Source organism: Acinonyx jubatus, chromosome D1 (assembly GCF_027475565.1).
Source record: "Acinonyx jubatus isolate Ajub_Pintada_27869175 chromosome D1, VMU_Ajub_asm_v1.0, whole genome shotgun sequence".
In the NCBI taxonomy this organism is placed as follows: domain Eukaryota; kingdom Metazoa; phylum Chordata; class Mammalia; order Carnivora; family Felidae; genus Acinonyx; species Acinonyx jubatus.
This window is the reverse complement of record NC_069390.1, coordinates 696,076-720,606: the sequence shown is the minus strand read 5'-3', so window position 1 is coordinate 720,606 and position 24,531 is coordinate 696,076. Positions and strand designations below refer to the sequence as shown.

Here is a 24,531-nt window from a genome sequence, read left to right as displayed (position 1 = left end):
TGCCCAGACTGTCTGCTGGGGCCCCTCCCTGTCCCTTCCGAGAGGACAGACCCCTGCAGGGAGCTTCCGAGATGCTGTCTCTCTCCTCCAGGATATTCCCGTCCTCCCCGTTCCCCCCCGGCTCTGGTCCCAGCTGACCAGAGACGCCCATGTGCACAGGTCAGTGTTGGGCCATGAGGGTAGGAGCCTGAGTGTAACTCAGCAGGGATCAGGAAACCCTTGACCTCGGGGTACCCCCAAAATAGCCAGCTTCCGGAAGGAACACACCACACGAGAGAGCATCAGCCTTGGTTCCCATGCACAGCTGTGAGGTCCGAGGGCAGCGGCGCTGGAACAAGGGGACACGGCCTGGGACAGGGGCTATAGTGCAGGGGCGAGGGCCCCTGGGAGACCGCACTGTGGGCAGGCAGGCAGGCGTCCTGACATCTTGTGAGCAGCAGCGGCTGTGAAGCTCGCAGCTTGCTCCCTCCTCACTCATGGGAGCCTCGTGAATCCCCGCCTCACTCCTCCTGCCCCCTGGGAGGGTCAGAGTGTGTCGCCCCCACCCGTGCATTAGGGCTGGCAGCTGACTACACCTATCTGCCTCCCAGGGATCTGCTCGGTGAAGGAGCTTCAGGAGGAGGTCACGTACAAGGGGTGCACGGCCAACGTGACGGTGACCCGCTGTGAGGGCTTCTGCCCCTCCTCCGCCAGGTGAGCTGCTGGCCCCAGGCTGGGAGCCTCCCCCATCTGAGCACGTGCCAGCCAGTCAGGTGGCCAGGCCGGCGCCCTGCCTCCATCAGCCTGCCTGGGGCAAAGGCAGACCCTCTCCTGACTGCCCGGGAGCTGGGGAGGCCAGCAAGGGCAGGGGGCACGCTCCTCAGGGCCCCCTTGGCCCAGGCACTTGGCACCGCCCTTCTCCCTGGAGCCGTCCGGGAGGAGCAGGGGTCGCACTCCGGGGCTGGTCGGGGAGGAGCAGGAGGAGCACTCCCGGGGCAACGGCCCTGACCCACGCTCCCGGCTGTGGCTTCTTTGTAGTTTCAACATTCACACCGAGCAAGTGGATGTGCACTGCGGTTGCTGCTACCCTCTCAGCTCCTACGAGAAGCAGGTCGTGCTGCCCTGCCCAGACCCCGGAGCACAAGGACGGCGGCTGGTGCTCACGCTGCAGATGTTCAGCAGCTGTGTGTGCCACCCCCGGCGCTGTGGGGACTAGGGACACAGACCCCAGGCGTGAGGACGAAGCGCTGCTCTCGACACCACCCGCCCTCTCCCACCCCCGACGCTGGCTTGTCGTGCCCAGCAGCCCCCCACCCCCCCCCGCCATTGCTCCCACGAGGCATAGCCTCAACGAGCCCCCGCACCCGGCTCGGCGGGGCACCTCAGGGGAAGTGCACTGCCGAGAAGGGCTGCAGACGCTGAGCGAGCCCAACAGACTGGAATGAACTGGTGGCCCCCTGAGCACGCCCGTCGGTCATCCTCACGGCCTCCCAACCTGTGATGGTGGCCACCCGCCCCTGCCAGAACTGGGCCCGGGAAACAGCCTGAGTGGGGGCAGTGAGAAGGCCACTCTAGGGGGAGGCCTGAGAAGACGGGGCACAGGTCCCGGGAGCTACGGGGCCCCTGAGCAGGGATGGGCGGGGAAGAGGCACGGGGCCGCAGCGAAGAGGGCCGCGAGGATCCCACCGCAGGGGAAGGGAAGGGAGGGCGGACGCAGGCGCCAGCCGGCATCTCACCCCGGGGAGGGGCGCCACATGTGCCGCGCACGACAAACCCACTGCTACGAATAAACCAGCACTGGTTAACGCACAGGGGCCGGCCCGCAAGCTCCACTTGTGTCGTCTCCCACACCCCCGAGGCAGTCGTGAGCCCCGAAACCCACACCCACGCAGAGCAGGGGGTGCGGTGGCACCGGCACCCAGACAGCGACCCCCTCCAGGGGCCTCCCTGAGACCCGCGCCACAGCAAAGGGCCATCTGTGCCCCTCACCACCCCACACGGCTCCCCTACGGCCTGTCTCCGAGGAGGCCAGTCCCTGCTGATAAACCAGGGGAACCCACAGAGGACCCCGACTCTCCCTGGGCCCCTTCAGGTGCTGACAGGAGACGTGTCTGCTTAGGAAAAAACCGCCAGCCAGCACCCACCACCCACGTGGTGCACACAGGCCCCGGCTCAGCTCTGCCCCTGCCCCGGCCACCTCAGGTGCAGACAGGCACACAGGGACAGCTGTCCCTGGCAGCTGGCACACAGGGACGTTATGTGAGAGCCAAGGACTCGTGAGAGCCGAGAACAGGAACAGCCTGCGGAGGCCGGGCTCCCGCTCACTCTGGGCACGGCCCTCCGCTCCCTGACCACACCCAGAGCCCCTCCTCCCCTGGCACAAGGTCCCCACGACCCAGGAAAAGAGACCGGCTCACCTTCCAGAATCTGCTTTGCCACCCACACTTAACCCTCTGATCACAAGCAGGGACCAGTCCGAGGCCACGATGGTTACGGTGAACTTACCTAAAACCCAAAGATAAGGGAAGCCGGCCACGCCCCCTCTAGAGCGGCCAGCAGCCCTGTGGCCACCAGGCCGTGCCGCAGGGGCCCGGGACGGTCAGTGCTGCAGGTGTCCCTTCACGGCCACAGGGCTGGCGAGAGCCGCACGGAGTTCAGCCCGGCCAGCGTCGGCGGTCTCGCGGGCAGCCACGCCAGCCAAACACCAGGGCTTCTAACTTCTCGACTGCGACCCCACCCCAGAGGGCCCTGCCGTGGGTGCCGTGCCCAGTCCGAGTGCTCTGTGCTCGCGCACCCGGGGCCTGGCCACGCGGCTGCCGCACCCGGCGTCGCCTCCCAAAACGGCCAAAGAGCCTCGTCAAGATCCGGCTGCGGCTTCTCTCAGGCGAGCGGAGGGGAGCTCTCAGCCACGCAGCAGCGGCGTTTCGGCACGATTCCAAACAAATCTACGCCCTCCTTCACACCGGTAACCTCCTGTCATCGGGAGACCGAACCACACAACGGTCCTGACCTCCACAGACACCGGTCCCATGCCCGCTCTCCCTTCCGATTCGGCCGCAGTGCGGGCTCAGCCTGTCTTTCTGACGCGCACCCCGGCCACCCCGGCCCCGCCCGAAACGTCTGAGAAGCAGGGCTGAGAGGCGCCTGTCGACTGGGCTGTTTATTTGCGGCACAGCAAGGAGGACACACAGCAGACACGGAGAGACACCGACACACACAGGAGCCTGATCCCGCATCCTCGGCGATTAAAACTGCTCTGACAGCAATTCGCACAACCTCTGGGAGACGGTCTCTTTACTTGTGCGCAGCGTGAGGCGGTACATCTGCAACAGAACACGGCAGGTCAGCGGGCGCGCTCGGCAGAGGGCTCGGGGCGGCAGACGGCCACCCGAGCTCGTGTGCCCAGCCCTTCCCCGGAGCACCCCCGTCTCACAGACTGAGGCCAACAGAGCAAGCCCGACGACAACAAGCGCCAGCGTGCGCGTGGAGCAGCCGGCATCTCCGTGGGCCGCGGTGCGTGCGACACCGGGCAGCCGCCCCGGAGAGCGACGGGGCAGCTTCTCGCGAAGTTACCCGCGCACAGACCCTGTGAGCCTGCCCTCCCGCCTAGGCGGCCCCCAGGCGAAGTGAAAACAGGTATGTGCACAGAGGCACAGAGCAGCTCTCCTCAAAACGGCCCCACACCGGCACAGCCCGGGTGTCGTCAGGAGGACCAGGTCAGCCGACCGGGGCACATCCGGCACAGGAGGGCCATGCGGCCACCACTGCTGGAGCTCGGGGCCAGGTCGGCCCGACGGCAGGCCCCGCGGCGGCGGTCTCTAAGGGAGGTCAGGGCACTCCCTGGGGCGACAGAGACGCCACACGTGTCAGTGTAGCAGGGGCGGCCACACGGGCGTGCAGCTCTACTGCGACTCACTCCTACACTTGAGGCCTACAGATCTCGCCGTGCACGCGTTCTGCCACAAGGACGGCACAGTTTACGCGGACTTAGCGATTCCCCGGAGAAGCCTGACCTGGGCTTGCAGATTTGGCTCCAAACGCAGCAAGCATCCAATCTGGGTGGTTTTGGTGTGGATGATGCCAGCCCCCACAAAATTTGCAGGATTCGGATCAACTTCTTCAAGGAGCGCAGAACCAAACCCAATGATCTGTGCAACAGAGACAGGAGCGGGGGGGGCAGCGGACCGGGCACCGCAAGAGGCACAGCAGCCCGACCGGCCTCCCTGAAGAGCCCGAGGCAATGTCCCCACCCTGGGAGCGCCCACAAGCAGGCCTTACCTTAGCTTTGGTGATTTCTGTGTCCATCGGATGCTTTGCTTTGAAAATGTTCTGCACTTCCTGTTGGGGACTAGTGAGATAGAAACAAGGGTCACCACACTGAGCCAGGTCAGAGTTGGGGGGCCCTGCCCCTGCGCCCACCCACTCACTTGCTCAGCTGCTTCCAACGCTGAAAGAAATCCTGAGAAGCCATTTCTGTGGGCTGGAAAAATTTGTTGAGAGTGATAGGCAGCTTCACGGACACATTCTGAAAAGTCCCCCCATACCTATGGGCAACACAGAGAGACGTGGTGAGCAAAGTGAATGGACAGCCGAAAAAATCTGAAACTCAACTCGAGAATCAAATTCCTAGTTTGCTGATCGATGGGGCACAGGGAGGGCCTGTGGATGGGAGCTGTCGACAGCGTGGGGGTCGAGTGTTCTGGAAGGGTGGCGCTGAGCCCCAGAGAGGCCTGGGCTGTCTCAGTGTGCAGACCGACGAGCCGGGCGATCACCGGTTTCTGTGCACACGTCCGGGGGCGGGAGGGGGGCTGGTGCTCTGGCCAGGCCCCGCTGGGCTCATGAGACCAGGACAGGGACGGACCTTGGGCACGAATTCCCACCATCTCGTCACTTCTCCCCCAGAGCCCATTTCCTACAACTCCAAGTTGGCTTAAGTTGTGTACGGTTTTTCCTTCTTCCACGAGAAGAGACTAAAGAAAGCGGTTGTCTACAGAAGGAAACAAACATTTGCGTGTCGGTTTCCATAAATTCTACAAAGCACACGGTCTTCGGTTCTCGGTGTTTCTGATTTGAAAACCCCCAAACCTTTAACCTTACAGACACCTGCAGGGAGCCGGGTTTTCACACACATGCCATCACGCTCACTGAAAAAGGATAGCAGTGAACCGAGCAGCAGCACAACACGCGGTTTTTAAAAAAGACTCACGATGGCGTGTGTGCTTGGAGGAGGGACTAGACAGCGATGGACCCCTGGGCGGCCCCCAGCAGCTGACGTCCGGAGCAGCAAGCACGAAGAGGCACCCGGACCCAGCTGGCCCCGACGCCGCAGCGTGGGCCCCTCAGAACCGTAGGTCACAGCGGCCTCAAGTTTCCGCGTGCACGCGGGTGCCGGCATCTGCCGGGGTTGCCCACTCAGCCCTCAAGATGCCCTCTAAAGGAAGGACGCTGAGGCTCAGCGAGGACCAAGGGCCCCCAGGGACGAAGCTGCACCCAGGCATGGCATGTGTGATGCCAGCCCACCCACCAGCTCCAGGCAGGAGCCGGCTGCTGGCTCAGCCCACAGGCCCACGGGTCCTCACCGGAACTGGATGTTGAGGATGGGCGCCTCCGTGAAGTCAGACACGCACTCTATGTTGACGACCTGCTGCACCTGCGCGCCACCGTCCACGGTCGGGTCCACAGGCTTGGTCTGCAAGCTCAGATGTGCAGGTGTCAAGGAGGCCATGCCAACATTGGGGAAACGTGCCTGAGCCGAGCAAGCTCTGAAACCTTCTCAAAGGGGGTCCATAAGGGTCCGAGTTCACGCTCCTGATCTCGAAAGAAACCCTTAATGCAGTCAATCCTACATATACGGGTTTTTAATTCCTTTACCATCTGTTTCCCGTTTATCTCAAAATAAAAATGGACCTGGCCTGTGGTAGGTAGGTGGCTGCTTCGCATGCCTCTTGTACAGGCAGCAGCATCCTTCTCGGTCAAGCTGGGGCATTCTTAACCCTCGCTCTGTTCGGTCGGCCTATCCCTGGAGGAAAGATATTTGGCTACAAAGCTGGCACTAGCGGGGAGAGTTCTAACCACGTTTCTGGTACCCATGAGGGACGAGGCTCCGGTGTGAAGAGGGCTGCTGGAAAGAAGCACAGCTCGCCCCAGGGGGGCGCGGCACGGGGCCCCGGGCAGTCACAGGCCCCGGTCACCCTTTTCTCAGCGGCTGCTCTCTCAGGGAGACTCCCAGAGAAGGAAACCAGAGCTCGGAGGGACTTAAAAATAATGCGACAGGAGAGCTAAATAAGGGAAAACAAAAGTGACTCCAAGGAACCAAATGACCCGGGAGCAGACGCCCGAGTGTCAGTTCTCCACGCGTGACCACGAGCTCCCTATAAACACAAGGGCCACTTGGAGGCGCTACAGCAGCTGGGGAGCATCCCGCGTCTGATAAAGAATGACTTCCTCAGAGCCCTCCTCTAAATCCCAAATGGCCATGTGCTGGGGTGTGAGACACACAAGACCAAGGATATTCATCTGAAGGTCGTCTGAACAGATCAGTGTTGGAGTGAAAGTTAAGAACTGCGTGGAGGTCTTATTTCCATAGAATATAAACATCCGACCTAGAAGGGAGAACACAATTTCTTTCACACGCATCCTGAATGTTAACCATGAAAAACAGCAGAGTCACTGCTGTCACATCAGTTCCAGAGACTGGCCGCAGGTGGACAGGGGGCCGCGTCTTCCCCTACTGGGGTAACTCCTGCTCTCCACCTAAGGGGGAGCGTGCCTTTGTTGGGACCCTGCCCAGCCTGGGACCTGGGACGGAGGCCTTGGCCGCCACCTCCGGGGAGGCCAGGCCAGACCTGCGTCCCCGACGGCGATGCCCCTTGCCCCCACCACAGCAGCTCATGAGCCGTGTGCTGCAGACGAGGAGGATGCTCCGATGTGATCAGTTACTTAACATCGCAACAGAAACGCACACACAAATGTTTCTAAACACGTTCATACCCTCTGAACTCGAGTGGAAAATGGACTTCAAATGCCCTGGAGGGGAACAAACTGTCCGGCACTACCCCTCCCCCAGCTGACATCGCCACCACTAGGGGTGGGGACTGTCAGGGTCCGGAGCGCAGCACCTTCACCAGAGCGAGAAGGACGCCTCAGCCCCTGCTTTCAGCACAGAGCTCCCAGGAGGTTTCTGGTAATCCTCACGATGGCCCTAAACACCCCTAGAGGGCAGGCGTCCCACTTGTCCCGTTTCCCATACTGGCGCTCGCTCTTACGGAGAAAACGGGGTCCTCACGAGGCTCAGAGACGGTGCCCAAGAGGGAGGCGGGCAGTTGTCAGTCCACAAGAGCCCCCCAGCAGCACCCCAACGGTCAGCAGACATAGTTTTCTTTGGGGGGGGGGGACGCTGAGGGGCAGACTTACAAGCTTTTTTAAAAAAACTGTGATAAAATACACAAACGTAGAAAGTACTGTCTTCACCAACTCTAAGCACACAGCTCAGGGGCACTAAGCACATTCACACTGTTGTGTGGCCGTCCCCACCCTCGGTCTCGAGAACTTTCTATCTTCCCAAAAGGTAACTCTGTCCCTGTGAAACACTGACCCCCAGCCCAGGCGCCCACCGTCCACTCTGTCTCGGGAATCTGGAGACTCCAGGGGCCTCGTGTGAGTGGATCACACGTGAGCATCACGTCCCCCCGGTCCACCCACGTGGTGGCAGGTGTCAGAATGTCCCTCCTCGTCAGGCTGAGTGACCGTCCAGGGAGCGGACGGACCACCTCTATCTGTTCAGCTCTCGGTTCTTTGGTGAAATAGGAACTGGGGGTCACACGCTCGTTCCAGTTCCAATGTTTGGAGGAACCACCACACTGTCCTCCGCGGCAGCTGCACCGGCTCACGTTCCCGCCGACAGGGCCGAGGGTCCGTCCGCCGGATCCTCGGCACATGTGTGGTCCCTGCTGTTTCGACAGCCGCCATCCTGATGGGCGTGGGGCGGCACCTTACTTCTGATCGGCACTTCCCTGATTATTAGTGATGTGGTCATCTTTCCAGGTGCTGGTCGGTCAGGTGTCTGTCTTCTTTGGAGAAATGCCTGTTCAAGTCCTCTGCCCATTTTTTAATGGGGTTGTTCTTCTGCTGTTAAATTCAAATTCTGTATATATTCTATCCTGGAGACTAAACCCTTATCAGATGTATGATTTACAAATATTTTCTGCCCATATCATCTGAGTGAGGAGTTTTTTTTGTTAAATAATTAAACACATACCTAAATTCTGCCGAAATTCAGACTTCAATCCAATTTGAAGCAACTGGTTTTCAAACAACACACCATTATTTTTACAGACAAACCTAGAGAAAAGGGACAGCATGTGAGTCACTCCAAGGCACCCAATGAAAATATAAAGATTTTTTTTGAAGAAGGGTTTAACAAACAAAAAAGCCAGGAAAAACCTCTATGGAACACGAGATAAAGGACAAGTAGGAAAATACTCAAGGGAACACCAGTGAAAGCGCCCTCCAGAGACAGAACCGGCGCACCAGAGACATGACCGCACAGGAGGGGGCAGGTCGGTGTTCTGCCCGTGAACACGCTGGTCCACAACAGCCAGCTTCTCCACAACTCCCTCAGGTGCCCCAGGGCGCAGCACACACTCCCAGGCCAGCCGGACCCCAGGCTGTCCCATCTGACGCAGGGTGCTGGCCACAACTCGGGGGGTGACTCCTAGCACCGCAGCCCGCACACAAAGGACTCACGATCCAGAGCGGGCAGTGGGGCGGCACAGGGCCACATGGAGCCCTCTGGGGCATCCAGGGGACCAAGAGACAGACGCCCCATGGCAGCAGCCCCCATGGCCCAAAATCTCCAAGTCCCACCGTGCTGCCGGCCTGGCAAAGCTCAGAGTCAGCACTCCCTGCCCCCCTCCTGCTTCGCACAAAGGGCCTGCGGGCACCCTGCAGATGACGTTCAGTGCTGCTCACGTGTGCACACGACCCCTGGCGTCCAGCATGGTCTCAGCACAGGCAGCAGGAGGCGCAGCTCCTTCGGAGACGGTCGGGCCTGGTCCTCCCTCCATACCTGCTCCACGGAGCCGTGCTCCCCTGGGACCCCAAGGCTGCCCTTCGCCTCATCCAGCACTCCCCATCTCAACACCACAGGCTCTCTCTCCACCTCAAGCCCCACACGAAGCCTCACAAGGTCAAATGCAGTCCATTCTGTATGCACAACCTTCTGCACACGCTCGCCCAGAACTGAGCCCAAGGGGACAGAAAGAAGTGACCGGGCAGCAGAGCCCCTCACATCCCCGCCCCTGCAGACCCGAGGAGGGGGCAGCCCATAGTGCCCCACCCTCAGATCCGAGGCCCTGTAGCACACGTAGCACTGCTGGTTTGGGCTGAACCACTTTAATCTGACATTTGCCAAGGAGATGGCAAGGGCACTGACTGATGGCCCACTAGGTGACAGTCAAGGGCTGGCTGGATAGCTGTTTCTTAAAGGGTCACCCCAACCAAAACCTGACCCGGTGGGATTATAGGTTTATAACAAGCACCTGTGACAGCCTCGGGAGAATGCAAACCTTCCCCCATGCCGGCGGTGCTGGTCCCAAAGCACCCTTTACTTGCACCTACACCCGGCCCACAGCAGACCCCTCACCACCCCTCTGAGGCCACAGCACGGCCCAGACAGCCAGAACCACACACACACCACCACCACCACCACCACCACCACCACCACCACCACCACCCCCCCGGGCTGGGGGCCTGGAAGCGGGCAAGCTGCCGAGCAAATGGCTCCAAGGGTTCCCACCGTAGACACCCGCCCCCCAGGCCTCCCACCTCGTCGTGCACACGAGGAAGCCTGTGGCCCAGGCACCACGTGCACCTGCACACACAGCAAGGACCAAGAACGCTGGGGAAAGCCCCTGCCCTGGGCCACCACCCAGACCAGCATGCCCAGCTTCGAGCAGGCACTGTCCCAGGGACGCACGCCGCTCCAGCACCAAGGGCCTCGCAGCCTGGGGTCTGCAATGCTTTTCAATCTCCAACGCGGCACTTCTGGAAGCCACCAACGGCAACGCGCACCTGTCCAAACCCACCTCTCCTCATCATCTTCGATGAGCAGCAGGAAGTAAGAATTCGCACGCAGCATGGACACCAAGACACAAGGAAACTGTGCAAGCGCACGAGTCCCGCTGCTGTCGTCAGACTCAGGAGAACGAGGGGCCGCTCAGTAAAGGTGCTCCTCTCCGGCCGGCGTGCCCCCGCACCCAGGCCGAGCCCTCCCACACCTCCTGCGGGACTTGAGACCGGCAGGGACTCGAGGGACAGAAAGCCAACAGGGGAAAGGTATGGAACCGCACAGCTAACAGAGCAGGAAGAGAAACATGCTGAGCAGAGCAGCAGCGGGGGGTGCAGGGGCCCGTCCGGGGCTCGTGGGCAGTGGGGGCTACGCACAGCCAGGCACGTGGCGCCTCCAGGAAGGTGAGACAGGAAGCCAGAAAGACCACATTGGCTGTGGGGGGCAGTGCGCGCCTCGGGACACAGGAAGGCTGGGACTGAGGTCGCGACCGAGAGTGTGTGTTAACAAGAAAGCAGAGGTTGGGCGCCCGCAAGGCACACACAAAGAGGGACCGACGTCGGGGCCAGAAAGGGCGCGACCGCACGGCAGGGTGCGGAGCCAGAGGGGCACAGTCGCAGGCGGGTGAGAGGCCAGCATGCGCCTCAGAAACGCGGACGGCCAGTGCCTGAAGCTCTTCCTTTCCACCCGATCTTCCTGGTGACAGTGAGCTACCAGCACCTCGTGAGAACTGACGACCTGCGGAGCTGTGGGGGTGGTTCTGGAGCAACCCCACCCAGCAGGCCGGTGCCCTGAGCTCTTCCAGGGCGGGCCTGGGCAGTAAGGACCAGCTCATGCGGACCGTGGGCCCCGGGCGGTCACAGCAGGAAAGAGTCCCTGTGTCGAGAACACGGGAGACCAACTACCTGGCAAAGTTGTCTTCGGAGCCGGGAGCCAGTGGCGCGACCGCAGAGGGTGAGTCTGAGAATACATCCACGAGCAGCCCGCCGGAGGACGGTGGGGGGCCCGCAGGCGCAGGGGGCGCGGCCCCCAGACCCAAGAGGTCTGCCGATGGAGAAGGCGTGGACTGGAAAACAGGGAGGGAGAGGGTGAGCGGGGAACCTCCGGGCACGCCATGGCCTAGCAAGCGCGAGTGCCCGTGCTTCCCCTCCAGGGATCGCGGCCAGGCTGCACGGGGCAAGGGCCCGGCACGTGAGGGGAGACTGCAACCCCAGAGCCAAGTCTGAAGACCAGTCACCATCTCACACAACTGCAAAGACAGCCAACCTTTTTCCATGACGATCATCTGAATGGGGAAAAAAAGTTCTGAAAACACTTTTGCCATAAAAGAGATCAAAAAGAAACGAGACCACGCACGTTACTGTCGACGTTCCAGAGTGAGACTGAGTCTGAAGAGACAAAGAAGTGGGCAAGCTACTTTGGGTGCATTCTTGGTTTAGCCACGTGTTAGGCCTTATGGAGTTATAGAGAACAAATAGACGAAAAGCCTACAGACCATTTTTTCTTTAAAGGATTACTTTTTGATCCGAGGCAAAAGAAAAAGCCACCGAGGGCCACGCACAACACAAACCATTCACCCAAGCTGACACTCACACTTTGACCCCGCACCCCTATAAACACGTGGGGCTCTGCTTACGACCAGGGGCCATGTCGCCGCAAGAACCAGGGATGAGCCGCTCTGCCTTGAGGACTCGTCTTGAGTGACCTTTGAATGTCCCACTGAGCATTCGTGAAGGTCAAAATCAGTTTATCCGAGACTGCACCCGGCGCCATTTTACATTACTGCACTCACACTCTGGTCGGGCTTAACCCACGTCCATCTTTCCAGAACACAACTACCCTGAAGGGACAGCTGAGGGAGGCCAAGTACTCTCCTCCTGCCCCCCCACCCCTGCCCCCCGGCGTGTGGGCGTGCCCACTCTGGGCACTGGCCAGGCACACCTCGGGCCAGGCCTCTGACGGCCACCTGCTTCCAGTGTGGCCGTGCTGAGCAGTTACACATGAAAATCAACGTTAGTATAAATAACTGCCCGTTTCTCTTTCAGGTTAAGTTAAAGAATTTCTAAAAAATTACATCGTAGGTATGTCATATCACATACGAATTCTATTCCAAGATAAAAGAGGCATTACAAAACGTGTGCTCTGCATGACGGCCCCTCCTTCCCAGCCCTGCCGAGGCTCCCCTCAGGAAGCGGAGAGTCTGGGAGAGGAGGAGCCTGAGGGACGGGGACCCCAGAGGAGCTGTCAGAGGAGGTATCAGGAGCCAGCAGCATCTGGACGTGGCCTCTCAAGGTGGTTCCTGCCCCTCACTGCACCTGCAGCGGCATTCCTGGGAGCACAGCTACTCACATGACACCGTTTTTTACTGACACTGTTGCCATAGGAGTCTGCCCACCTGAGGAGGGTCAGGAGCAGAACTCAGGTGGCTTTGAACCTGGCTCTGAATTATGCAAGGAAGATATCTGTCATAGCTGACAAACTACAGCCTACATGGGAGTTATGGGGACTGTGTCGCCTCTGCCATCTATTGAAAGATCTTTACCACTGGTTCCCGAATAACGATTCACATGCTTCTGACAATGAGCAAATCTTTTGTCCAATGAAGTCAAATATGTGCCCTGAAAGTTACAACAGACAAAAGCAAGGCTGTTCTGCTGGGAAGACCCACCTGGACAGCCACTCCCTGCCCAGGTCCCACATCGAGCTCTGCCCCAAGGCAGGCGTGCAGAGACCCACTGCCCCTTGGCTGCCTCCTCCCTCCCCCAGGAGGCCCGGTGAGGCCTGAATAGAGGGCTCACGGCAGGCCCAGGATCCTCGGCTTGAGGGCCAGACGCACGGTCAAAGGGACACACAAGTAGACCAGGGGACAGGCCACAGACCCCATCAAGGAGCACAACGGCTCAGGCATAATCACGCCCTTGACAAGCCAGCCCCCAAGGCCTCGGTCTGTCTGCACACAGGCGCATGTCACCTCTGACACTCCTCTTCACAAAGGCCACCTGATATCATTAAGAGGCATTATTCACACCCCTGGGCCAAGATCCCAGAGACGACACAAAGCTCTCCAGGGCTCCTCCCAGAACGGACAAGCAGAAAGCCCACAGTCCTGGGGAGCTGGTCATGGCGCCCAGCTGGCGGTCGCGGGGCAGGGCTGGTGTGTGCGTTCCCACGAAGCTGTCGCTCGAGCCAGGGAGAGAAAAGAAACAAATACAACTCTCAAAATGACACCTCCCCCAGACGCACATCAAAAGACAGGTCTTCACTTATACGTGAATGCCCTCACCACGTCACACAGAAAAGGGAAGCCAGCCCTAACCCAAGTCACTGCTGAAAATCTCTAAGAACAGCATAAGGTGTGAGGTGGGTCCGCTCTCCACCAACAAAGAGCAGCCGGACGGCCTCCTACGCAAGGCAGTCCCACAGAAGAAGCGAGCGCTCACATCGTCTGAACCACTCAGGACAGAGAGGAGATGGGAGGGGACTCTAGGCCCGAGACGGCAGTCTGAAGACCAGTCTGGAAGATGAGGCCCAGGCGCCTAGGGGGGGAGCACCTTCTGAGGTCAGAGGTGAAGGAGAGGCGAGGGCTTGGCTGGGTCCCGCCACTGCGTTCTCGGCACACACCTCACACCTAACAACACATCCTCCCCAGGGGGCAAGTGCTCTGCTGGTGCCGAATCTCGGGGACCCAGCGACCCAGGAGCTTATGCGGGCGTCGCCACCAGAAAGGGACCCACCGCGGCGCTGGCCGGGGCAGGCTCGGGGCCCCCGTTGACGGCGGCGCTCCTCTCCCGCTTGGCCTCCTCCAGACCCGTGGCTGTGTCCGGGCCCTTCTTCTTCTTGAGCTTGGCCAGAATGGAGGACTGGCGCTCCGGAAATGGCGGCATCTCCTCCAGGACGGTCGCCTGGAGGAAGAAGCCCGGAGTCACGGCGGCGGAAAGCCCCGCAGCTCCCGGCCCCAGGGCGAGGGACGGTGCGGCAGGGGTTCTCCGAGCCACCGGAGCCTACCAGGATGTCGGTGCTGGCCACCGTGCTGAGCCGCAGGTACTCCACGGCCCGCTGCTGCAGCTCGACATCGGCGTTCTTCAGCTGGCTGTCACTGCGCAGCACGTCCTGAATGGTGGTCTTCACCTCCGGGAACAGGTTCACGAACTTGATGTAGGTGGACAAGAGCAGCGCCCTGGTGGGGACGCTGCACAGGTGGAACTTGGAGTGCAGCAGGTGGAACTGGATCAGGGGGCTGTGGGGCACAGACGGGGCGGGAGCGCGTCGTCCGTGTCCCCCTGCTCCTGCGCCCACGCACCTCACCCACGGGCGCGAGCGAGGAGTGGCTCTGGGGAACAGCCCCTACGCTAGACCAGAACCGCTCCCACGCAGGACAGGGCGCGCAGGCAGGCGTGCGCCTCCTGTCCCACACAAGAGCACGCTTCCCTGTGGCAGTGGGAGCCACGTGACCACGCATCTATTGTCAACAAGAGTCCTGACTTTTGTACGGCTTGAACGAGAATAAAAACACACGAATCCGGAGCGGAAGTGCTCTTGCCCTGCTGTCCCAACAAGCAGGTGAGGACACCTGTCAACCTCCCCTCGGCCGCCAGGTGAGAACCAGGAAGCACGGAGCCGGCATCACGGCGCGGTGCTCACCCGGCTCCCACGGGGTCTCTCACCTGGATCTGGGGTCCCCAGCTATCAAGTTTCCAAACTCTCCCAGGATGTAGCCTCCCACTTTGACCAGGTTCTCGTGGCACGCCGGAGCCTGAAGAGCCTGTGAAACCGTGAGCACTGTGAGCCTGATGCACAGGAGCACGCGGCACAGGTAGAAGAGCCGGGAGGCGTCTGACGACAGGGTAAAGTCGCTAGGAGGTGGCGAGGCACGAGGCCCACACGGGGTTCAGGCCGCCCTCCCGCACGGCCTGTTTTTCACGTTAATGCAAGGTTCCACCAGAGGTGCCCCGAGACCCTCCGGCTTTAGTATCTGCCCCTTCCCTGCCTTCCCGCCACTTCAGCAGGTAGGTCAGTAGCAGGGAAGCGCCAAAGGCAGAGATGCGGCCAGTGCCAGCCCTGGAACAACAGCCATGCTCTACTCAGGCCCCAGGCAGGGGCAGGTGCACACCAGCATCCTCCAGGGGCACACGCCCCTCACCAACGGAGACACTGCACGTGCAGGAGATAAGGCTCAAGCAGAGGTGGTGTCCACAGCATAGGAGCCGGGACCTCCCAGAACGGTGGGCAGGAGACACAGGGAGGCCGGCAACGCCCGCCAGAACCCCACGCCTTATCCCGAGGGCGCGTCTGGGCCGTACCTCGAACACCGTCTTGGCAGCGTAGCCCTGCACGTCGTCGCGGTTGATGACAATCTGAATGACGCGGTACCACACCTCTTCGCTCACGTAGTCGCCGGCGATCCGGATCAGGTTCAGGATGGTGTCCACGTACCACGTGTAGTCCACAGCGTACTTCTCCGCCAAGATGGCAACTTTCAGCACCTGCAGGGTGCGGACGCTCAGGGCAGCCACTCCGGGCCCCACAGCCGCCGGCGCCGCGTCAACTCGAGGGCCTCGGAAGGACCTGAACGCGTGTGCCAAAGCTCGGGTGTGCAAGAAGCTTCCACCACATTCTCAAGGGAGCCCAGAAAGTTGAGATTTGCAGATTTCACTGGGGAAAGCCAAACTGCCCTCCAGGAACAGACCGGGAGAGACACGGTCCAGCCGGGTCATGGCGACCCTGCACCGCCACGGACCAGAGCCTGGGCAGCCCTTCCCAGCAAGCCCGCCTTCAGGGCGGCAGGGCTCTCTGGGTTCTCCTGCTCTGGCCAGCCTCCCTCAACTCTGCACGGGGGACCCCACCCACTCATTTACCCCCACGCCCTCCAGAGGACTCTGCGGGCCATATACACTGCCCAGGGGCAATGGCACTGGGCTGACCCAAAGCAGACCCTCACCCCCACCCACGCCACCTTCTTAGGGCACCAAGCCCCCCAAACAGCACCAGCTGCCAACGCTAGACTGTGTCCCTCACGCAGCTGCCTGTCTTTACCTCCCTGCTGTGTTGCCCTCCTGAATGCACCCCCAGAGCTCCTGCTGGGGCCTGGACCACCACCCACCTGCTCTGCCCATTCTCTGGCCTCCGTGGCGACCCTCCACAGTGATCCTAGAGCATCATTCCAAAATTCAGGCCGCATCACTGCCCTCCTTCGGCTTCAATCCTTCGAGCCCAGAGCTCACCCCGAAGCTGAGCACTCGGGGCCTCTCACCGTGACACGGGACAGCAGCCTCACTGCCTCTGCCATACATGCCCTGCTCCCACCGGACGGAGCCGCCTCCTTGCCGCCCAGCTGCCCACCCCAAGTACCATCATCCTCTCAGGACGAGCTCACTGCCACCTCCTGCAGAAACCCCCCAGCACTCCATGACAGCAACTCCCGAGGCCCCCCCGGGGTCCAGAGCCCTGCCTCTGCCAATCCTCACCCACGCTACAGGCGCTCCACCATCTTGCCTATGACCTGCACTCCTCGTGGACAGAAAGGCCCCGCCGTGGGCAGGGCAAGCAGCACGTCCAGGTATGGACGCCCAGCAGCTAACACAACCACAGGACGCATGATACGACACACCAGGCTGGACAGACGGCCAGACAGAGCATTTACCGCGAACTCAGAAGATCTGTCTTACCCCTCATATGACTGAAGCTAACTGAGCAATGCCATTCACCATGTAAACCTTAAAAACCTACCCATAGGTACCTGGGTGGCTCAGTCGGTTAAGCGTCCGACTCTTAACTTCAGCTCAGGTCATGATCTCACAGTTTGCGTCCGGTTCTGCACTGACAGCCCAGAGCCTGCTTGAGATTCTTCCCCCCCTCTCTCTGCCCCTTCCCTTGCTTGCTCGAGCTTGCGTGCTCTCTCTCTCTCTCTCACTTTCTTTCTCTAGCTCTCTCAAAAATAAACAAGACTTACAAAAAAAAAAAAAAAAAAACCCACCTAATGACACAGAAGACCATGGCCCCTCTGTCTCAGCTCAGGACACACAGAACCACGATGGTAACAGTGCCCCAGTGAGTACAGTCCCCAGAACCTGCTGCACCCACACAAACGGGAGCCCAGGCCCTGCTGCCTGGCCACACTCTAAATGTGACCCCACCCCTACCCCACAACGGACTCCCCTCTCCCCGCACGTCTATTCTTAGATCTTCCACCCTGTCCCTCCTGTCCCCCCGAAGTGCCTGCGTCCTCTCTCCTGGCTGGTCACCCCTGTCCCTCCTGTCCCCACCAAAGCGCCTGTGTCCTCTCTCCTGGCTGCTCAGCGGTTCAGCTCCAGGGCTGCTTCCTCTGAGAAGCCTTCCTTGACCTTCTTTCTTCTCCAGGCCAGCCCCGCTCTTCATCAAAGCATGGCCACGTGGTAATTAGGCCACGCCACTCAGCACTGAAGAGCCAGCACCTGCCCCAGACTGGCCACAGGGGCCAGAGCTATTCAGTAAATGATCCCCTAGAAGCCTGAGTGTCCAGCTATATGCGGAGCCACATCGGCTCAGAAGCTCCCAGCCTCTCATTTCCAAGCCCAACAGCAGCCCAGGGGCAATGCTGAGAGTCAGCAGTGGGGAGCTCTGACGCTGGGCACTTGCCCCCAGAGTTCCCAAGGAGGCCTCAACTGCACTTCGCTCCCCAGAAAGACAAGTAAGACACACTTTTCATAGGATGAGAGGCTGCGGGACCGCTAACCTTAGCAGCTGACCCCTTCACACAGGCTCACGCTGAGCCCTCTGTGAATCACACACACGCTCGGGGCCCCTCTCTGCTGGCCACAGGCTACCTGGATCATGATCAGCGCTTCTCACGATAAGTATCTGCGGAACTCTTGGCAATCTGTTTGGCGTGCACACCCGCTTCGCCGATGGTGGCTGAGCTCGATGCATCCGAGAGAGGCAGGAGCACAGGCTGAGCACATAAGCAGTAAGGCAAGGGTCAAACGTACAGAGCGGTGCCCACAAGTCTGCACTCTTACTCACCTGCGTTGCAAAACTACCTCACTGTGAGGGTCCCTGTTAGCAAGGGCTGTTTTAAATCATTTCCAAAAGCCTGCAAGGCTCCCCTGAGAACGCGGCCTGGAAGCTTAAGCAGAGGGATCTCGACCCAGGACCTAGCGGATTCCCGATCAAGCGCCAGGGCAGAATCACACACTCTAAGGAAAGGATGTCTTGCGGTGGCAGCGCGGCGGCCTTCAGACTCACAATCTCTTCCCGGATGGAATAGTCGGCCGTCTCCAAGTAGCTCAGCATCTCGGCCACAATCTGCTGGGCGTTGCTGCGGTCACACATGGCGTAGAGGAGGTCCACGGCCCGCTGCCGCACACTCACGTCCCGCTCCGTCTGGGGGTGCGAGGCAGAGTGAAAAGCCGCACGAGCAGAGCCCGGGCCAGGTGACCAGGCCACGCGGCTCAGGCACCCGACTCCGTCCCAACGCTTAACTGCGCACTGCCCCCAACTCCCCGTCTGGATCTCGGGACCACCCCCCTCCCCGCGACAGACAGGTCACACGGAGCCCCTCGCTCCTTGACTCTGCCCACCCAGAATCCAGCTCCGTCCCTGGGGGGCAGTCAGAGGCCTCTACTGTATGGTCACAGACTGGCACCTTCTGCCTCCCCCGGGAGCTTCTCAGAGCGCTGCTCTCGGGCCCCACCCCACACCTGCTCTTCAGCCTCTGCTGCGGAGTAAGACCCTAGCTGCTCCTCGGCACGGGACAGCCCCGGGAAGCACCACGGCAGGACCACGGGCCAGAGCAAGGGCAAGTCTTTCTGAGACTGGCAGTGAGTGATAACAAACACCAAAAGCAGGGCCAGGCCCTCGTGTGGCCTCTCATTCAAAACACACACCAAAAATGTGAGCACACAAAGGAACGGGGTCAGGCCAGGGACAGAACAACGGGCTTTGTGGCCTCCCCCCGGCCTCGCGTTCTCCAGCGGACCTAGCGCGGCAAGGAGAACGCAGGGGTGCTGTCACGGCCGAGCCTGCGGAGCGAGCCCACACCGCCTGCTTTGGAGGCTCACAAAGGCAGGTAACAGGCGCAAGTAACCTCAACCTGGCTCTTCAACTCTGGAATTTTAATTCCTTGAGAAAAGCAGATTTTCTTTTGCACATGGTGAGTTTTCTCACAGACAAGGACGAGATGTTTTATCTTTCTACCAAAAAGAACCGTTTGCGTTGATTCAAACACCTGTCGTGACTCGGGTACGTGCGGGACTCGGCGCTGGGTACTATGTGCTCTCAGCCCGCCTCACAGAGAACAGACCCCCGGGGACACGGCAGCGAGAGCCCCGAGGACAGAGCACTCGCCTTCAGCGCGTTGATGACCGTCTCGATGTGCGTCTTGACGGCTTCGTGGGAGAACTCGGAGCTGGCCAGCGTGCACATGCTCTCCAGGGCCAGGTAGCGGAGGTTGGTCTCCCGGTGCTGCAGGAACTGGCCCAGCTGGTTACAGGCGCGCACCAGCAGGTTTGGCTCACTGCACGGGCAGGAGAAGAGGGGCGGCTGGGGGTTCCTCGGTAGGAGCCTCACAGACAGGGCCACGCACAGGTCGGCGAGGCGGGTGGCATTCGCGGCCACGGCACTGCTAGAGGAGACCTCGGGGCCCCCACACCGGAAGCCACGGACCTAAACCCTGAGGTCAGTTTCGCAGCGGCTCAGCTCGCTGCCCCCTCGCACGCAGGATTCCACAACTTCAAAGAGGCGGTGGCGGCGGAGGTGCCGTCCCAAACCAAGCTCCTCCTGAGCCTCGGCGCCGAGCTGGCGGAGGGAACGCTCCGGGCTCTCGCCGAGCGGCCGGAAACATCACCTCAGCCAGAGGCAGCCAGCCGTGGTGAACGGCTGAACACAGGCCTTGCCGTGGGAAGAGTCCCGGGAGCCGCGTGCACAGAGGCAGACACGAGAGGTGGGTCCCGAAGCGCCAGCCGCCAAGAAGTTTCCGCCACCCTGCTGCTCACTCTCCGCTTTACCTTCGTGATGTTATGGCTCTTTAAACGCATTCAATAAAGACCAAAAGGCTTCCTCTGACCTCTAAAGTTTTGTTTTCAACAGTTCCCAACCCTGCTGAAGTAGGACTCTCAGACTGAGTTTCTGTCACAAGAAACTACGTTTGTCCAAAAACGTCGAGGCGGAAGGTGGCGGGGAGAGGGTGGGCCACGCCTACCGTGCCCCCACACCACCTTGGGTGGAGTGCAGCAGCGGGCACTCGTGGGGACCCTGGCGGCGTCTCCCACAGCCCCGCATGGGAGCCACCCCGGCACGCTAACGGGAATGCTAAAACAAGGCACTGGGCTCAAGGCCACGGGCAGGAAGTCGGGCTACAGGAGCTGAGAAGAAAACGCAAGGAAGCAAACCATCCCCCCATCCCCAATCTCTCTGCTCGCCGACACACTCGGCCACCGCCACCACATCCCCACAAAGGCCTCAAACCAACGCTGTCGCTTCATGCCGCAGGAAGGCTAACGGGGACACACGCGGACAGGCCCCCCGCCCCCCTTCCTGTGCGGTCACGGGAGAAGCCAGGCAGCAGCAGGGTGCTCGGGACAAACAGGAGAGGCCCTCGGGGAAAGGTAACACCGCGGCAGATGGTGCGCGAGTTCTGAGGCCAGAGAGAAGCAGCGGAGGAGAGACCAGAAGAGGAGCCCACAGGGAGCACGCACCCATCTGAGGAGGGCAGAGGCGACCTGTCCGTGTCGGGGAGCGGGTAAGCACCCAACGTCACCCAGGACGCTCCGGGGAAGAGGCCGGGGAAGGAGAGCACCGCCCACTGCTGACGCACCTGTCGTGGTGGATGATCAGGCTGATGGTCTCGAAGAGCACGGCGTTCTTGGCATTGGAATGCTGCACTTTTTTTGACTTTGGTGGTTCCTGGGCTTTGTTCAGAATCGTCTCCAGGCACTCGGTCAGGCGGCCTCGCACTGCAGGGTCTTCTGGGCGAGACAGAGCGCTGTCGGGCCGGGCCCCCCAGAGCCACCTGCCCCCCAGCCGCACCACCTCACAACCAGGGGGAGCCGGCTGGCCAGCACATGCTCCCCATCAGAGTGCGCGGCTCTTTCCAGCGAGAGGATGTCACTGCATGTACATTTTAATGCAAACGAGATGCTTTAACACCTTCCTTGAATTAGAAGAGAGAAAAGAAAATCTCGGAGACGCAGACAAGAAATATAAAAGTTGGAAAGAAAGGGGACAAAAGATTTTTCCTCCACTTTCTATTTCCAATAGAAATAGAGACACTGTTATCAAAACCAACAAAGAGAAAGAAATGTTAAAAATTCTAATGAAACCAGAAAAAAGAAATAATAGACAAAAAAAAAAGAATAAGAAAGCAATAAAAATATCAAATATCAGACACAACCTGTACAGCATGTCCCCCAAAGCCCCCAGCACACCCAGGGCTAGCAAACCCAGCCAGTCAAGAAGAGCGGAGCCCTGCAGACGCGGGTGGGGCGCCATCAGGGCCCTGGGGAGCTCCCCCCACCCCCTGCCCCAGGGCTTGAGCAGAGAGGTGGCCAAGCCCTGAAAGGAGAGTCATGAGGGAAACACACCCACGAGTGAGTGGAGACACCCCAGATCTCAGAATGAAGGAGCGGGACGGCCGCCAGGCCAGGCAGGGCCGGGCAGGGAGGGAGGCAGAAGTAAGGAGTGGCTGTTGGGGAGGCCAGTCCTGCTCCGGCTCAAGGGAAGTCCCCCCACACGAAGGCTCGGCTGCAGGTGTGCAGTTCATACTTCAGTATGGAAGAGAAAATTACTGGAATCTAACAAAGAAATATCTTGCACAAAACCAATTAGATTAAAACGTAAAGGTTACAACGAGCAATCAGTGTAAAGGACAACTCGGAAGTATCTACATCCTTTGATCAAGAAATTCCATTTCTAGGGATGCCTGGTGGCTCAGTCGGTTAAGCATCTGCCCTTGGCTCAGGTCATGATCTCAGTTCATGCGTTAGAGCCCCACATTGGGCTCTGTGCTGTGCACAAAGAGCCCACTTCATATCATCTGTCACCACCTCTCTCCGCCCCTCCCCTGCTTGCGTGCGGGCATGCACGCGCTCTCTACGTCTCAAAAATAAGTAAATAAAAACTTTTTAAAAAGTTCCGTTTCTAGATCCTTGCCGTATTAGTCAAAAGTAACATTTTGCAATAAAACATCAACAGAAAAATATCTCCATTGTGTATATTAAGGTTATACAGATTATTAACAACTTAAAATACAGAGCTTGTAAGCGTTTCCAGTTTTACTGAAAAACACTGTTTCAAAAAGCTGCACAGGACAGATACCATATTATGTAAAAAGCAGAGATAACCCCAAATCCCAAGAAAATTGTGAGTTCTCTACCAGCTGCTCTGGGAAAGCCAAGATGTGTGGCAGCATCATAAAGGACCCACAGAACAAGAACTAGCAGCAGAAAAGGTCTTGTAAAGATAACAACATAAGAGTAACCCTACGATGCTGAAGCAAACCCCTCTCAGACAGGTCTGTCCTGGCAGCTGTTACCTGGGGGTGGATAGCACTGTAGCAACCTCAGAAGTTTCACGGACAGCCAGGGAGCCGGGACAAAATAGTAGGTATAATCCTGAAGGTCTGTTGATGCAGATGTCACAATCTGTAAGACAATACAGGGTGCGGACGGGTGTCATTTAGAGAGGCCCTCGGCGTGGTCCTGAGGTCACACACTACCTGAGAAACAGTTCCATTCGACGAGCTAATAGGGACATTTAGTTGTCTCCTATTTTAGAGGTAAAGGAGCACAGCCGTGCCAGGCTCCCATGGAGAGCAGCTGCCCGCTGTCACTTTGGGGAACAGCCCACGCGCTCTTGCTGTGCAACAGCCGGCCCGCTCCGTGGGCACACACCAGCCTATACCACTGACCCAGAACCGTTACAGAATTCAACAGACCGGAAACCCAATCATTCCTTTGTGGAGCAGAAAGTGAACAAAACACAAAAGGGAGAACTTCAGTCCCCTCAGAAGGGACAAGCCCTCCAGCACAGACCCCTGCCATGAGCTCACCGGAGGCCAGACAGCAAGCTTCCTCCATTCATGGCTCCATCTCCTTGTCTATCACAGTCCTTGGCGGGGCAGACACCCCCTCTACCTTCCAAATACACGACCGCCCCTAAGACATTTCACTTCCACTAACACACAGCCCAGTGCCTCCCCACCTCCTGTGTCTGCCAGGGAAGTCAGAGGAGCGCCGCCTTACAAAGCCACAGGTGTGACACTTTAGGTCCTAGGTAAACACATTCAGGAAGGTTCACCTAATTCCTATACTCGGCTGCAAGACAGCAGCCTGGACCCAGGAGGTGGCCCCTCCTGCAGGGAGGTGAGCTCCATGCTGTTTGAGGCATGGGCAGAACAAGCAGAGCGATAGATAGAGGGCACACGGGCAGGCATTGGAGGAAGACAGGGAGCAGCACCGTGCTCCTCAGGGCAGGGGGGGGCCAACACAGGCCGTCTCGTGCTGCTAACACCACACTCAAAAACTTACAACTCTAAACATACACATTTGAAACAAATATAAAAAAGAAAGCAATGAGTAATTTACCTCAAAGATTTACAGATAGTAACAGATGAACCCAAAAAGTAGAGGAAATAAAAATATGAAGCAAAACTAGCCAGGGAGAAAAAAAACATAATAGAGAGGGCAACAAAATCAGAAGAATTGCTGAGACTAATCGGGAAAGGGAGAAGGTGCAAATACCCGCATCAACATCAGGAAGGAGGCAGCACTACGGACCCCCGTGTGCAGAATAACTTTCTGTCAATACATCTGAATATTGAGACACATTAGCACATGTCAGGAAAGTGCAACATAACCAAAGTGAATGAAAGGACAGAAAATACAAAGACCCATAATTTATCAAACAAGTTGAATCCATAATAAGAAATTGTCAACAGGGATGCCTGGGTGGTTCAGTCGGTTGAGTGTCCAACTCTAGCTCAGGTCATGATCTCACGGTTCATGAGTTCAAGCCCCGCATGGGGCTCTGTGCTGACAACTCAGAGCCTAGAGCCTGTTTCAGATTCTGTGTCTCCCTCTCTCTCTGCCCCTCCCTCTCTCTCTGCCCTTCCCTCCCTCCCTCTCTCTCTCTCAAAAATAAATAAAACACTAAAAAAAATTTTTTTAAAAAGAAATTGCCAACAAAGAAACCCCAATCTCAAATGGCTTCACCAGTTACTTAAAACCAACCCATAGTAGTTTACAAATAACATTTTAAGATATCCTTGAGGACAGCATTTTAAAAATAAACTGTATAAAGACATCTAACAAAAGATAAAAGAATCTCCACTCACAAAGTTATAAAACATTATTGAGAAAAATTAAAGACTACCCAAATAAATGGAGAGGTATGCCATGGTCACAGATTCAAAGACTCAATACTGTAAAGATTTGAATTCTCTCAAAACTGACCTACAGATTAAAGGCAGTCCCAACAGGATTCTTGGGGGAACAAGACACGTGCTCCACTAGACA

General features: G+C 58.8%; 1 protein-coding gene across 4 annotated transcripts in view; it reads right to left on the bottom strand.

The window, feature by feature from the left end:
• Window positions 1–3,113: 3,113 nt before the first annotated feature.
• AP2A2 (adaptor related protein complex 2 subunit alpha 2) overlaps window positions 3,114–24,531 on the bottom strand; it is a 90,855-nt gene continuing 69,437 nt past the window's right edge. For 2 of the 4 annotated variants that reach the window (XM_027051395.2, XM_053202720.1), the window contains exons 7-22: window positions 22,551–22,659; window positions 20,835–20,985; window positions 19,367–19,535; window positions 18,266–18,403; window positions 15,346–15,528; window positions 14,710–14,807; window positions 14,051–14,282; window positions 13,780–13,947; window positions 10,951–11,111; window positions 8,237–8,319; window positions 6,492–6,581; window positions 5,559–5,682; window positions 4,407–4,523; window positions 4,258–4,327; window positions 3,993–4,127; window positions 3,114–3,302 (exon numbers count right to left, since the gene is read on the bottom strand). In XM_027051395.2, the coding sequence (XP_026907196.1) occupies window positions 3,225–3,302; window positions 3,993–4,127; window positions 4,258–4,327; window positions 4,407–4,523; window positions 5,559–5,682; window positions 6,492–6,581; window positions 8,237–8,319; window positions 10,951–11,111; window positions 13,780–13,947; window positions 14,051–14,282; window positions 14,710–14,807; window positions 15,346–15,528; window positions 18,266–18,403; window positions 19,367–19,535; window positions 20,835–20,985; window positions 22,551–22,659 (2,106 nt within the window). In that variant the 3' untranslated portion in view covers window positions 3,114–3,224. The remainder of the gene's footprint in view (window positions 3,303–3,992; window positions 4,128–4,257; window positions 4,328–4,406; window positions 4,524–5,558; window positions 5,683–6,491; window positions 6,582–8,236; window positions 8,320–10,950; window positions 11,112–13,779; window positions 13,948–14,050; window positions 14,283–14,709; window positions 14,808–15,345; window positions 15,529–18,265; window positions 18,404–19,366; window positions 19,536–20,834; window positions 20,986–22,550; window positions 22,660–24,531) is intronic. The other 2 variants (XM_027051396.2, XM_053202721.1) reach the window with 1 other exon arrangement.